Here is a 15,236-nt window from a genome sequence, read left to right as displayed (position 1 = left end):
ACAGAAACTGATGATTATGGTCTGATTTTGCCAAAAGAGCAAGAATTACCAAACTGAGTTCAAGCATCGGCTTTTATGAGTATACCTATAAAAATGTCTACAAAACAGAACACACATTCTATGATTATTTTCAACCAACCACAAAAAAACCCCAAAAAACCACCAAAAACCAACAACAAATAAAACCCAAAAAAAACCACCAAGAAAACCCCCCCAAAGAAACAGGGACCAGATTCAGTGGAACTGATGATACCACACAACACTCTCGCCTGATTCCTATCTTCATTCATGCATGCATCAGACAGTGGGCTACAGAGCAAGCAATGGCAGTTTTCAGCTATGACTCAGGATAGAGGGAGTTATCTTGACCAGGTTACTTTGCTGCCTTGTGTATCAGTATGACTTCCAAAAACTGAGTGCAGGCAGTAGCACTTGCTTGGAAGGTCGGGAAGGAAAGGTAGGGAAGACAACAAACAGCAACACAACTAAATAAATTCATGTCATTTGTTCCTTTCAGATACATTATGGAAGGTGTGATTGTGCTCACAGACAGGGAACTGAACCTGCTGCTCCTGCAAGTTCCTATTTGATCCCAGGCTTCTATCTACCTGTAAAGATTACAAGGGAAACCTTTTCATCTCCTAAGGTCATTGCTTGCAAAATTTATTTGGCAGCAAAGTTACATCTTTTAGATAGCAATTAGACATCCATGGCTAAACTAAAGAGCAAAGGTTGCCTGGCTTAATCCCTACCCTCCAGCTTTGCAACATGGGGTGAATAAATGACGTAAGAACTGCCCAAGCTTATGTTTATTTATAATACTACATACCCAGCAACTCTAACCTGGAGCACTCCAGAGTGGAAGGATACGTTTTTATAATGCCTGTTTCTTCATTAAGATTTCATCATCCACCTACGCTAAAAAGCTACTTCCCCTCCACTTTGTTATATCTGCTTTTACCCGCTCCTGTTCTTGCATTATTTTTTTAATCTCCCATTCCTACTTTACATGCACTCTCAAATTTTAAACAAGCAAAATTTGTGCATTAGTGTGTCCTTTTCATCTATCATTTATGAATGACAGGTTCTTTGGTGCAGCTTAATGGTATGAGAGAGACATTATTTTAAACATTAAAGTAAAAACCATTTACAACTATGATAAGAGAGGTCTGTTGACATTAAACTTTAAAACATGCACAAGGTAAAGGCAAGTAGTTGCTCCCAACAGGTGAGAGTACTATGCATGTGCTTTGTAAGGGAGTTTGTTCAACACAAGAGCTGCCTCTTTGTTTTCTCTGTTCGACAACCTGTAGGATCTGGTGCTTCAAATAATGCATCTGGTAATCAGTAGCCACCAGAGTTTAATGACTAAAAGGTATTTAGGGCACAGTGCAGAGGATTAATTTTCAAAAATTACCATTTTGTTGAAGGAAAATATTTCGTACCATTTACATTGGAAAGAAATAACAATAAATAAATAAATAAATCTAATGAGTTAAAGCTTTCTTTTTACACTTCCTGCTCACACCTTTATCACACAGGACTATCACTTCCTTTACTGTCCTCGTCCATTAAAACTATACAATTCTGTTGTAGGATATTGGCTAACACTTATCTTGCTATATTTTGTTCCATTCCATTCAGCAGCCACTGCATTCTGAGAGGTGTCAACATAGTTAGGAATAGTAAATAAATACATCTGTATTTTATATTATATGTAATTGGAGTGAATATTGCTCCTAACAGCATTAGACACACTGACTGAATGGGGAAAAAAGGGATCTTACATAACTGCTTTCAGTCTGATTTTAGACCACAGGGAAAATGTAGCAGATCCCTCAGGGTAGAACCATTGCAAGCATGGTACAGCTCAGACAATAGAGAGGATACATACAGAGTTTAACTTTTTCGTAGTTACTTTGGAAACTCTCATGCAACTCTCTCAACGACTTGAAAGAGGATGGCAGAACCTTATTGATAAACCAGACCTCCCATGGCAAGAACAAAAATGTATATCTGGGTCATGGATGACAGATCTGAAAACTCTGAATTTACTGGAAATTTTGTAAAAAGCTATTTTCATGCAATACTGTAATTTTAGTTGCCTCTAATCATACAGCTGCTTTAATCAACAGTGGTGAAACAGGTTGTGTGTTGCAGTCAACTTGCTTGGAGGGAAGGGATAATGGCATCCAGAGGGGCCTTGACAGCCCTGAGATGTGGGCTGAAGCAAACCTCATGAAGTTCCACAAAGCAAAGTGCAAGGTTCTACACCTGGGTCACTGCAATCCCAGACACACCAATGGCTTGGGCAGAGAAGTGATTGAGAGCAGCCCTCCTAAGGAAGATCTGGGGGTTACAGGTGAGGAAAAACTCAACACGAGCCAGCTGTGTGTGCTCACAGCTCAGAAAGACAATTGAATCCTGGGCTGCATCACAAGGAGCGTGGCCAGGAGGTCAAAGGAAGTGATTCTGCCTCCCTGCTCACATGTGATCCCACCTGGAGTACTGTGCACAATTGTAGTGTCCCCAACATTAGAATCACATGAAACTGTTGGAGCAAGTCCAGGGGAGGACCATGAAGTTTTTAAGAGGACTGGAGCACCTTCCCTGTGAACACAGACTGAGAAAGTAGGGGCTGTTCAGCCTGGAGAAGATCACATGGAGACCTTATGGCAAATTTCCAGTATCTGAAGGGGTTCTGCAAGAAAGCTGGAGAGGGACTCCTCATCAGGAACTGTAGTGATAGGACAAGGAATAGTAGGTACAAACTGAAAGATGGAAGATTTAGATTAGATATTAGGAAAAAAATTTTTGCTGGGAGGGTGATAAGACAGTGGAACAGGTTGCTCAGGGAGATTGGGGATGTCCCAACCTTGACAGGTTGGATAAGATATTGAGCAACCTGGTCTAGGGGGAAGTGTCTCGGCCCATGGCAGGTGGGGTTGAGACTAGATGATCTTAAAGTCCATTCCAAACCCTTGATATTCTATGATTCTGTTATTCTATAGTTTGAAATCTCCAAGTGATCTGTGAGTAGAGAACATTGATCACTGACGACAGAAAAACCTGATGAGTCATTCAAGTGGTTTGCATTACTGACCCACAGAATGTAAGACCCAACCTCCAATATGTTTCTAAAAAAAGGCAAATAGCCCTTAAGTGTCTCTCAAGCATTTAAAAACAATCCAGGTATTACTTTTCAATATTCATGGGGAGCAACATTTAATTTGAAAAAGATATCACACAGTTTAAAGAAAGAGAGGGCATAAAACACGTGAAAGAACCTGTTAGAAAAATTATGAACATAACTTACCTTGTAAATTTTGCAATGGCAAAGTCATGATGCCTCCTGCTGCAGCTGCTGCTACCAGTCCTTGGATGTTGGTGAGATTTGCTGTAGGTAGAGTTAGGACGAGCCCTTGCTGGCCCCCCAGCTGCCCAGCCATGTTGAAAGGAATAAGGATTGGCTGATTCAGGGCTGGAGTGCCTCCTGGCATCACCCCTGCTACTGCTGAGGCTAACTGTTGGGCTGTCAGTAGTGGCTGTAAGAAACCACAGAAAAAACCCTATTTTAGTGTGTATAGCTCAGTATTACACACTTTCAACCTTCTGGCTCAAGATCTTTTCATGTTCCATTACAGATATGCACTGCTTCCAATATCTTAAAGTATACATTTTCACCAACACAGAAAAGTTTGACAAATATGACAGTCTGAAACTCTAAGCCTCAGTCAAATAGCATAGTAGCAATCCCAGCTGAATCTAGACCGGAAGATTCATTACACATACATGAAAGATAATTTATGAGCGAAAGAAGACATAACTCAACTTAGTCTACAAGTACCTAAATGCCAACATTTCCCAAAAATTCCTGGATGTATACTGTTTGATAACAGCAGAAAACACTAGTGACAACTACCAGAAGCTTTGTGGACCAAGACTGTCCAGGGAAGTGGAAGAATATTGAGTATCTTCTTAGAGTACAGCTGAACGTGGATAAAATCGTGATGTGAGATGGGAAATATTTTAAAATCTTAAAAGTGCAATACTGCTACGTCTAAAGTGCAATACTACTATGTCTACACTTTGCTCTAAAGAAAATAAATATTTGGCATAAAAGATAATGAAATACCTTTATTAATACAGGAGTTCTGTGTGATAGATATAACTGTCAGAGACAATAATTCTGCATTAAAATTGCACAAGATTTTAATATTAAATTATTATATTAATTTCAGAAGTAATTTATATAAGAAATTAAAATATTTAAACTTCCTAAATATGCAAATTTTCTTAGGTTTTATTTTAGAAAAGTAATCCTGCCAAATTTGACTTTTAAAATATATATGATACATACTCCCTTTCTGTACCACTGAATTCAGCCAAAGAGATTCACATTTTCTACATTACACACATCAAAGATGATCAATCACAGTTATTTACTGTTCATCAAATTGCACATCACTATTAGTTAAAAGGAAGGATACTGACCTGAGGCCCAACAGGGAATGCAGGGTGGGACTGACTGGGTTGGTGCTGTTCTGCTGGGCTTGTATCAGGCAGCACTGTGTTTCCTCTGGCCTCTGAAATTCAGAGAACAGATTGACTTTAATATCAAGCCTGGGGACTGCCACATTACCTTCTACTCTGATGTCACATAACATGAAGCTGAAAATGATATGTTAAAGTGCTTTATCAATAACTCAAGCACTCAAATCGCTTATCAGATGCATAAATTATGCTAACGTTCATTCAGACCAGCCAGCTCATTCAAAGAGTTACAGAAATCTGACAGCAGTGAAACTGAAGCTATCATCAACCCAGCTAATGTGGGTTGCATTATACATCAATTTACATACAGCACATGAGCACACCGTGTGTGTAGGAACTGCATTTTTTTACGCTTAGGTGAGCATCAGCCATTGCAATTTCTGAAAGCAAAAATTATCTGAAAAACAATCAAGTCGCATCTACTTTCTATCTTAATAAAGTATTTTCTTTTGTCAGTTACTGAGGCAGCAAAGGCTGTACTATGCACAATAAAAAGGCACTGTGAAAACTAGTATGCTTCCATATGACAGCTTGTTTTTTAAATTGCATGTGGAAGATTGGAAAAATTCTGCAAAACCAAGGATTTCCAGCATTTATTGAGATGATCAATATCCAACAATCGAACTACATGCTGGGCGCTAATGACTTGCTAAGCATAGAACACAGTCCAGCCCTGCTAAATTTTGCTGAAATTTGCAATACAGATTTGAAAGGGAGGAAGAAAAATAAAACCATCCTATCAGCTGTAAGAAAGTACCAAGATGTTTTCAAAACTACATCCCAATTCTGTCTCCTCTGGGTGAAGGGCTCAACTGATTCCCAGCTTTTCAGTGGTGATGATCAGGCCCACATTGATTTTTGAGGCTGTAAGAATGACAGCAAGTATCAAATGTAGCTGCAAGAGTTCTATGGTGTCTTATAAAGGAAACCTTGGCAATGGCATCAGTTTCCTGATTGGTACGATATCTTCTGTTTTGGTTTTTTTGGGGTTTTTTTTCTGATGAGTGGTTGAAATTCCATTCTAAGTAAACCTTAACAAGATGCTCTTTTCTAATGTTTGTCCTATGAATAGCAAGATAATTCTTGGCACACCCTTGTGCTGTAAGTAAAAAGGATACAATTCTGTCATAAATTTTAAAGAGGGTATTATCAGCTCATTTAAAACAAATTCTTTTCTATATTCTCCAAGGGGAACAACTTATAAATAATGGAAATGCGGGAAAAAACCACCTTCACCACATTAAGGTTCAAATAAAATTGACTGCTACATATTATTCAATTGACTTCCATCTCTACAGCAAGCTGTCAATCATAACAGCATTTTAGAATTGGATTAAACAATAAATGTGCAGACTGATTATGCAGAAATCTGAAAATCTGATTAATTTGTAATATCTTAGTGTGGTCTCAAAAATTCAGAAATGGACACTGTTCTGGGAATACTTACAAGTGGTCTATTGAAATATCTGATTTGGAACTAATAAAAACATATAAACTTGCTGACATTTTATAAAGGGAATTCTACAGAAATATGTTTGCCATTTTAATGACCATTGTCATTTAACAATGAGAATAAGCTGACCTACTATAATCAGTGAGGATTCCAACAATTGCCTAGTAAGATGCAAAAAGAGACACAGTCACTAAATTTTTTATCTGCAATTTACTCATTCAAGTTAAATGAAAAGAGAAAAATGTAACTAGATATGCGCAATTCAGGGAAAACTGTTTCTTTCAAATGCATAACAATTCTAGTGCTGATGCCACTCCTAAGACCAAAAAGAGGGTTTCCCCAGTATGACGTCCTCCTATACAAAATAAAGTGCTATGTTACAAAACATAATTTTTCCTTTGGTAATTCCACATACTGTTATAGTCTTTCTTTTTTAATCTTCACAGCTGTATGTATAAAGTGACGTTAGATCCAAGGCTCAATACCAATGAAGATATCACTCCCCATTAAGATCAAATCTTATAAGTCATTTTTGCTTATGTAATTTTAAGGGCTGTGAGTTTTGTCTATGTGTGGGATTTAATCAATATTAAAACAAGCTCTTGATAATCTGTCATATCATTAAATAATCCAATGAAATCTTTGGGAAAAGAACAAAACCAAAGCCATTAGAATTAGGTTTAATTGAAATTTTTATACCTTGAGCTCTCAGAAAATATGTAAGAATTTCTGAAGTAATATGCCTGTGTTTTAGTATTCTTTTTTCCATGGTGCCCATCCAAAGAACCACTGATTTCCGTTATCTGTACCGAAAGGATTTTTCAATATTTGATCACACAATCTTTATGTAACACAAGTTGGTTATATTGGACCATCAAGCCAAAATTAATTACACTGGTTTTTTTTCATTGTACTAATTGAAATCACATAGGATTACATTCCTGTCACACAGTTACTCACCACAGATGATTGTTTTGGGGTTTTTTTATTTCAGTGCTCAAATGCTCTGCCTGCTGCTCCTAATTCAGTTCCCATAGAATAAAGTCATCTCAAGGAAAACAGCACAAACTTTCATGTGGTCTTATATGGCATCCTATATGAAATTATCAATCCTGTATTCTCTGACTGAAATTCTCAGAGCTCTCCTGCCCCTTCTAATCTACCTGCCATAACAGACACTTAAGAGTCAAGAAAATGTACAAGAAAACCTGCTTGCTGGGCTGGCACCAAATACAGTGAAGCAAGAATTTCAGGGTGATGTCTGTTGCATCACACAATGACAACATTTTTTCCTTGCTGTATGCTGCATTCACTGACACACACAGGTCAACACTCTGAAGAAGGCACGGCAGAGCACAAAACATCGCTAGAAGGCTACTTTTTCTTTTCTGCCCTATATTTCTGACTGGGGGGATTCCCCTGATTTCAGAGGAGTCAGGGAGCTCTGTCTATTTCTGATTTCTCTACTATTTCTGCTTCAGAGATTCATGGCTATGAATTTGGAAAAATGCCTTCATTAAGACCAACTGCCCTAAACTGGCAGCACACAATCCCCTACACTGCTTCTTGCCAATGTTTTACTGAGTTTATTTGGGAGTTGATTAATTCCAGATGCCGGAACGACCTCTGCAGGTAAATTATTCCTCTGTCCAAATTCCAGTCCTCACTAATAAAAATGGACTGTCCAAATCTAGCCTAGATTTTCCACTTGTCTGATCCAGGCCTACTGTTAATTCCTGTTAGGTTATTCTCCAACTCCGCTCAGTCTTCTGTCAGGGAGGGATCTGTCAGCAAGGAACCAGGACTTATAACAACCCCTATGGGGCTGGGGAACTACCAGTAGTACCATCTCTGCTTGCAACTATTTGCAGAAATTCTACCCTCATTACAACCATGACTGCTGGTGCACAAGGGGCAGGGAGAAGGAAGTAGCGGGGCTGCTACTCTGAAAGAGCGGCAATTCTCCTTAACATTGTTTCTCTAGGCAGGGCTCTTATAATAACTGAGTCCTGACAACACAGCCTAAGTCAATGAGTTTGCTCAATAGTACCATATGAACAGACAGGAGTGCCATTGCCATAGTACTGCCACAACTGTAGACAAGGTTTTAATATTTAATAAGGAGTATTCATCATATGTGATTCATCATAAATTAATTATGAATTATATAATACATACCTCTCATCTCACCAAGGGACTGGAAGGGCATGACACAATAAAAAAATTGAAGCACACTGTAAACACTCTAAAATGGCCTTCTTAAAATAAAATATTATTTAAAATAAAGCTAAGCAAAACAAAGGCAACCTTCTTCTCCCCTTATCAAAATGAGAAAAAAATTCCACAAACCAAGTGAAAAGCCATGTTGCACAATATCTGGTTCAGAAAAGAGAAAACAACAAGAGAAACATCAGAAGAAAAAAAATCCACATCTCAAGGCCACCAAGCTTCATACAAAATTACAGCTGTAAATGTACTGCTTATAAAAGGCTTTCCATCATTTGCTTCCATTTTGTTTCTTACACATTTTCAGCAACACAACAGGCAACTCAGTTCTTAGTGTCTCCCAGTGCCCTGCGAATGTGAGAATGCTCCGATGCCCCAGTTTACAACTAATGGGGAAAAGAGACTCCAATATGGATTCTCAACTAAGCACAATTTAGCTGATCTCCTCAGCTCTAGATCCACTGCTCAGGAACTCATGGGTCAAAACACAAAACTGCTCTGCCACTCCTTGGCTGCTCCAGGGGTACAGCAGTTCTGACAAGGTGAACCTGCACATGCTCCCCAGCATCCTCACTTGGATGCAATGCCTGCCCCAGCTGCCCTTGTCTCTCCTGGTCTCTGATGCTTGCAAGGAACCTGCAGCTGACTGAAAAATGGTACAGAACAGCATCACAGCATGGAGTGCATTAAGCTTGTACATCCAGCTCTACCCTGGCCCTTCCGTGCATGTGTGCTTGTGCCTGCTCAAAGGCATGATGCACCCTGGCATCTCTTCTCAAACTCTACACCAAAGCTCACTCAAAGCCAATGCTCATACCAAAGCATAGCACTAATCTCAGCAAATGACCTGGATATGAGCAACTTCCTCATGGTCCCATGAACGAATTCAATATGTCTCACATTTGTAACAAAACCAGGGATATGCTGGACCACCTCTCCTTAGCACTCAATGCTTTAAAAACTGAGCTGGAGCAAATTCAATAATACTAGATTTTCAGTGATCAAAAGAATATATAAATCCTTCTGAGACATTCTCAAGAAAATATTTCAAATGCATTAACATTAATAAAAGAACACATTTCAAGCAACAGTTGATATTAAACCTTTAGCTAGTTCCACAATGCAACATTAAATTACTTGTATTTATCTCTCAGTAACCATATCAATAAGAAATCAAAAGCAGACTTTTTTGTTACTCACTGAGACAACTCACATTAAAGATACAGCTTTAAGAATTAAATCATTAAAGTAAAAATACTGCCTTTGAGAAAAAAGTATTACATTTTTAAAACTAAAAAAAAATAATAAACTGAACAATCTGAGCAAAACATTGCTGGATTTAGATCATAATCAAGAGGAAAAAAACTTTTTAAGGAAATTAAATAGACAACTAATATGATTCAAATTATCAGGTATGGTGTGTGAAAGTCCATCATCTCTGATTGAAGCAACTCAGCTCTTCACCAAATGAAACCTTAACTCTCAGCAATTATACCAAGAGCAATCTTGCTGAACAAAATTTAATAGCTGAAAGAAAAAGATTCAACTGATAATGAGAAAAAATGTAACATTCCCTCTTCATTCTGCCACAAACTACTACATTTTGGCTCTTAATTGCACTATTTTCATTTTCCTATTGCATCAGAGTTGGACATGTCAGGAGGAAGCATGCACAAACTACCACATTGTAAAACCTTAGTGATCAGTTTGTTACACAAAATTTCACAAACACACCTAAATTTTACAATACTTGCAGGAGACAAAATTGAGATTTTATGCTGATTCCATTCTACACTGGTATTTTCCCATGGTTATGAGAGGAGATTTTCCTGCTACCTCAGCAAAGAAAATCAAGCTCATAAATTATATTAGAATAATGATTCTCCCACTGAAAGATATTAATTTAAGCTTAGACCTTCCATATTTAGTTTGTTAGGCAGTTGTCTCTTTCCAGTCCATGACCAAAATGTGGCACAAAATTCACTCCTTTAGATTGTATAAAATTTCCCTAGGCATCAGGTTATCACACAGATGATTAAGCAATTAATCTTTTCCTGCTGCCCTGTACTTCAGATTTTAGTTTTTTATTTTTAGGCAGTAATTTCACCCTCACAAAGAGACACAAACAAGTGTGTAGAATTCTGGATGTGTGCAGAATTACTACTAGCACTTGTTAACTCTGAAATCTAATGAAATTGCAATGTTGATGTTATGATTTTACTGTTCAATCATTTCAGCACAACATACAAATGCTGTGCACATCTTCTACAATGTCAGACTGTGTCAACGTACATAGCTCTCATTCTTAATTTTCTCTTTCCTATGTACAAAGCCCTTCTAGTTTACCTTTGAAAATGTTTGTGGTGTGATAAGGGAATAGTATATTGATTTGCCATATTGACATATATGTCAATGCAATATCCTATACAGAAGAGCTAAAAATCCTGCATTGAAAATGCCTTGAATTAGACAGCAGTATGAATAGAGCAGATTTGCTTTACTCAGTGTATCATTCAGTACTTAGGTAAAACACCACAGTTTTATACTCACCTGAAATTGCCTCGCAGTTGCTACTGCAAAGCTACTAAAATCATCTGGAGAGCTCAAAGTCATTCTGCCAGCAGAGCATAGAATACTGTCTTTGCCTGGTCCCTGGAGATATTTCCTCCTAAAGGATCTTTTCCCACAAGGCACATGCAGTTGCTGAAATCACTGTCCTCATTACCCCTATGCACAGAGCTTGGTTTGTATTACTGCACCTGCACCCTTCTGGATTAGGACTGATAACATTAAAACTCCATGACTCTTTATAATGAAAATCAGACTATTAAAGTGATTCATGTTACAGAGGACTTCTTCTGGGCAACCACAAGTTATAACTACCATCCAAAAAAAATCTACCATACCAAGGCACAAAATCACAAATAACTCAAAATCTCAGTTTTCCCAAGGGCCTTAAATTTTCTTCTTTCCCATCTTTAGTTTTGCTCCTCTTTCATTGTCTCATCTTTTCCTTTTTCTCTTTACCATTTGTGATTTTTTTTTTCTTATTGGTGTCTATATGAGTATTCTTCCACTTCAAATACTTCATGTAAGAAAAGAAGTGTTGCTACTGCAGAAAAGGTGAAGGGATATAATTGCAAAAGTATGTTCTTTATTCAAAATAGACTCATTCTACTTTTCTTCACCCACTAAGTACAGTGCATAAAAATCCCTTGTTAGTGGTACATAAATTTTTTATGAGTTGGACCCTTCATATTGAGAATTCTAGTTCCTTTTATACTGTATGCATTAGCACAAATATTAAGGCCACAAAGACCCATCAGTCTCTGAATTCACACAACAGTTCATACTCACTGTTTGCTGTTAGTGCTGGTGAATGCAGCGATGATAAAGGTGACTTACCAGAAGATGGACAGTTGAATGCATTATTATTTCATGCTGGGCAGCTGATCCCTAGCTAAGAAGGCCAGGAGGCTTCTCTAAATTAAACTTTCCTTCCTTTCCATCCCAGGAAGTTTACTAATGCCAAAGAGTGAGCACATTAAAGAACATCTGTTTTGGAACAACTGTTACAGTTTGCCATCTTTATAGCTATCTTAGATATTTTTAGGAATTTTTACAGTGTTTACCTATGCATATTGTTTTCATTGCTAATAGGGAAGAGGGCAAGATTTCCATCAAAAGCCCAACTTGCCAACACTCACCCTCCCCACCTGACATCTGTACCCTTCCCCCAAGTAAACCAGAATATAAAGATATCTTATAATGCTCTTTGCTTGAGGAATCCTGCACAGTTACTTAGTATGTGTTTGGCAGCTGGCACTACAGCCTACTGAAAGCCAGGCAATACATGTGGACAGTCTCTGGTGCACAGTAATTCAGGCTTCTGGGTGGAAGAAAAGCATAGTATGTGTGACATATTTTGCTTTTTACAAGCTACATTGATAGACTACTTTCAACAGAGAGGGCACAGGTAGGCAGCCAGTGACAGTAATTCAAGTCACAACTTTGACAAGGGACTGGAAAGAAAAAGCTGTAAGGTGGGAAGCAGATGAACCTAGTATTTTATCTGTCCAATGAGAGCCTGTTTAAAAAATCAAATCACGGAGTTTGGTGAGAGGAGAACATCCAGTTAAGGAAGGAAGTATTCAATTAAACCTAATAAAAGCACCTCATAGGAGAGTCACTGTTCAGCAAAGTGCACCCCATAATATGTGTTAACTTCTACATGAGCAATCTGAAAAGCATGCATGGTAAAACGACAGTGGTTTATCACCTTTGCTACTGAGTTCACTGGTTTCATCCCCACAGTGTCTTCAATAATTTTACACTCTCTGCTGTGGTCTTTACACGGCCCTGTGGGGCAGCTCCATCAAGTGCCTCATTACAGGTTGTTTAGCTGTTCAGACTTTACTGAGACTCTTGAAAGAGCCATCCCACAGAGTGGCATAGTGCAGAAGTCCAGTTGAGATCTGAGAGAAAACCTTAATTGTGACAGCAACTCTGTGCGCAGGAGATCTCACACTCCTAAATCTAATTACATCACAAAATTGGTAGGTCTTCATTATAAATCTATTTAGCTGCACACGTATCTTCAGAAAGTCCCAGCTAGAAAAATACAACAGCCTTTCAAAAGCAACTGGCACCACTTGATATCTGCAGCAAGTTCTCATGATGTGGCTCAGCAGGGTGAGACATTATTTCAAATGAAAATGTTGGCTGGAAGGTGCAGAAACTTACAGTATGCACACCTACAGATCTCATAAATCCTGAACTGAATTAACTTCCTTCTCTTTATTATTGTCTGAAATTGGTTTTAGTGGCTATTTATAATTTTGCCAGAAGTTTTTGCCACTTTGTATCTATGTTTTTAAAGAGCATTCAGTCTTACAACCAGGTCTTGCAAAGTATGCCAAGCCTTACCATCACTAAACCAAGTTTACACCACACAAAAAGGACTCTTGGTTTGTACCCCTCCCCACCCCTTCAATACTTCCCTCCTCCATAAATCAAAAGCTAAAAATACAAAAAGTAGCAAAAAGGCTAGCAGCCAACATCATCACAGTGTCTGGTTTTGAGGAGCTATTTGCCAATCAATGATAATAAACCACTCTGCAGCAGCCACTAAAATAGTCTTTTCTACACTGAAAATACCCCAAAATAGATCTCCATAGAAATAACCAAGTGGTTGACAAACATTTGGACACTGTTCCTGTAACATGTTAATCTTGCCTTTATGTGAGTCAAACTCCCACGGGATTATAAATGTGTTGGATCAGTTTCCTAGGAAAGGTTTGAGAATATAGCACAGGTTAAAAAAGCTTTACATGTAAGATGCATACACCCCAGGACAGCTGAATTTCACTAAAAGATCTCTTGGTTAGAAATGTCTTGTCATGACGAGACCTCTTTGTAATAAACTGCCATGAAGAAGCAAAAAAGCAAAAAGAAGCCATACAACTTAGCTTTGCCAAAATAGCAAGTGGCAGGCAACTTGCTTCAAATAGGGCACTGCAACACATCCTAACAGGATGAAATTTGATGGAATAAAATGTTTCTAATCCCCACAAATACTTGTCTTAACACATATTCATATGCCTCTCTAAATATAGATACATAATTTAAACAAACACATTTCCTACGTCAGTTTCATTTTTTATATAATTTTTCTGGGTTTTTTTTCAGCATTACAGTAACTGAAAAATAACTACTGGTAAAAGATGCTATTAATTTAAGTGCATTCATAGTGTGTTATGTCACTAATAGACTTCGGTAACACTATTTCTTTATCCTTTTTGCAAAGCATTATTTTATTGTCCTCCTAATTTCCATCATTTTGCTTCCACTTAAAGTCAAGTGAGGGCTTTGCAGAGTTCTATTATATTATTGTCCTGTCATTATTCTAACTCCATTACACAACAACACAAAACCAGCATCAGCTTCCATTTGTCATATTACTTACTTTGAGGATTATGTCAGACTTCAGACTACATGTACATGCCTACTAAACATAATTTGGAGTAGGGCAAAAAGTAATCACTGATTCCTTCTAAAAATGCTTTTAAGGAAAAGATTCTTTCTGAAAAGAAAAGATTCTTTTAAAGAAAAGATTCTGAAATAGTTTCAGAACTATTACAGAGTTCTGTAAGAACTCCGGCATCTGACTTAGACACATCCAGCCCTTTAGAAGAACCTAGATATATTTACAAAATATAAAGATAACATTTAAAGGTACATATAGACAAACAGATTTTAACTTCTTTGTCCATTTTCCCAAATGAGCAAACAGAAGCCAGTCTTGATGTTGAAGACACACTGTTATGCTCACATGGTGCTCTACAAGTGCAAGCTGTATGTCTTTCTAACACAGCTTTTCTGTGCTGCTTCTCTGCCCAGAGAAGTTGTCTTAGGAAGATAGCCAGGGCTGGTTTGAAATAGCCAACACATCCACTGTCTGTTCCTTACAGCTGTCATAAAGGAAAAAATCAGTATTAATCTGGCAAAAGGAAGACTTAGGCTCATCCCCAACCATCTCCTGTGTGACCTTCGCCACATTTTCTTATCCCACGAGCAGAGTGTTGTTGGGCTGTCAGAGCATAGAGAAATCCTGGACCAAAGGGGCATGTCAATTGGAGTGGCAAGCATTGCCAGCATGCTGCTTCCTCCAGTCACAGAGAGCAGAATGCCATGATTTGTATTTCAACCATTGTGAAGAGCACAGCTTGAATGTGCTAATGTGTACCTTGGACATGTATTGTTAAAATAGCAAGGGTTTTACTTAATGTTATTCTAATGACTTTCCTCCAAAGAGCATTTGTGGATACCACAACTCCCTAAGTGGTAAAAATGGATAAACATCAGCTTAAGAAATGCAAGTCTATATTATTTATGAAACTGCAATTCTCCTGTAAATAACCCAGTTGTTTAAATAATATGTATCTATGTAATTGAGTCTTCTGTATACAAATAAATAAGGCTTTATTGCAATGTCAGAAGTTAA

The 15,236-nt window shown here is 37.9% G+C and overlaps 1 protein-coding gene across 2 annotated transcripts in view; it reads right to left on the bottom strand.

Annotated features, from left to right (window-relative positions):
- Positions 1-15,236, bottom strand: part of POU6F2 (POU class 6 homeobox 2) — a 315,090-nt gene that overhangs the window by 173,026 nt on the left and 126,828 nt on the right. For both annotated transcript variants that reach the window (XM_059849666.1, XM_059849675.1), the window contains exons 3-4: positions 4,495-4,586; positions 3,317-3,545 (exon numbers count right to left, since the gene is read on the bottom strand). In XM_059849666.1, coding sequence (XP_059705649.1) covers positions 3,317-3,545; positions 4,495-4,586 — 321 coding nt within the window. The remainder of the gene's footprint in view (positions 1-3,316; positions 3,546-4,494; positions 4,587-15,236) is intronic.

Source organism: Haemorhous mexicanus, chromosome 1, assembly GCF_027477595.1.
Source record: "Haemorhous mexicanus isolate bHaeMex1 chromosome 1, bHaeMex1.pri, whole genome shotgun sequence".
Classification (NCBI taxonomy): Eukaryota; Metazoa; Chordata; class Aves; order Passeriformes; family Fringillidae; genus Haemorhous; species Haemorhous mexicanus.
Note: the sequence above shows the minus strand (reverse complement) of the source record. Positions and strands in the feature narration are given on the sequence as shown.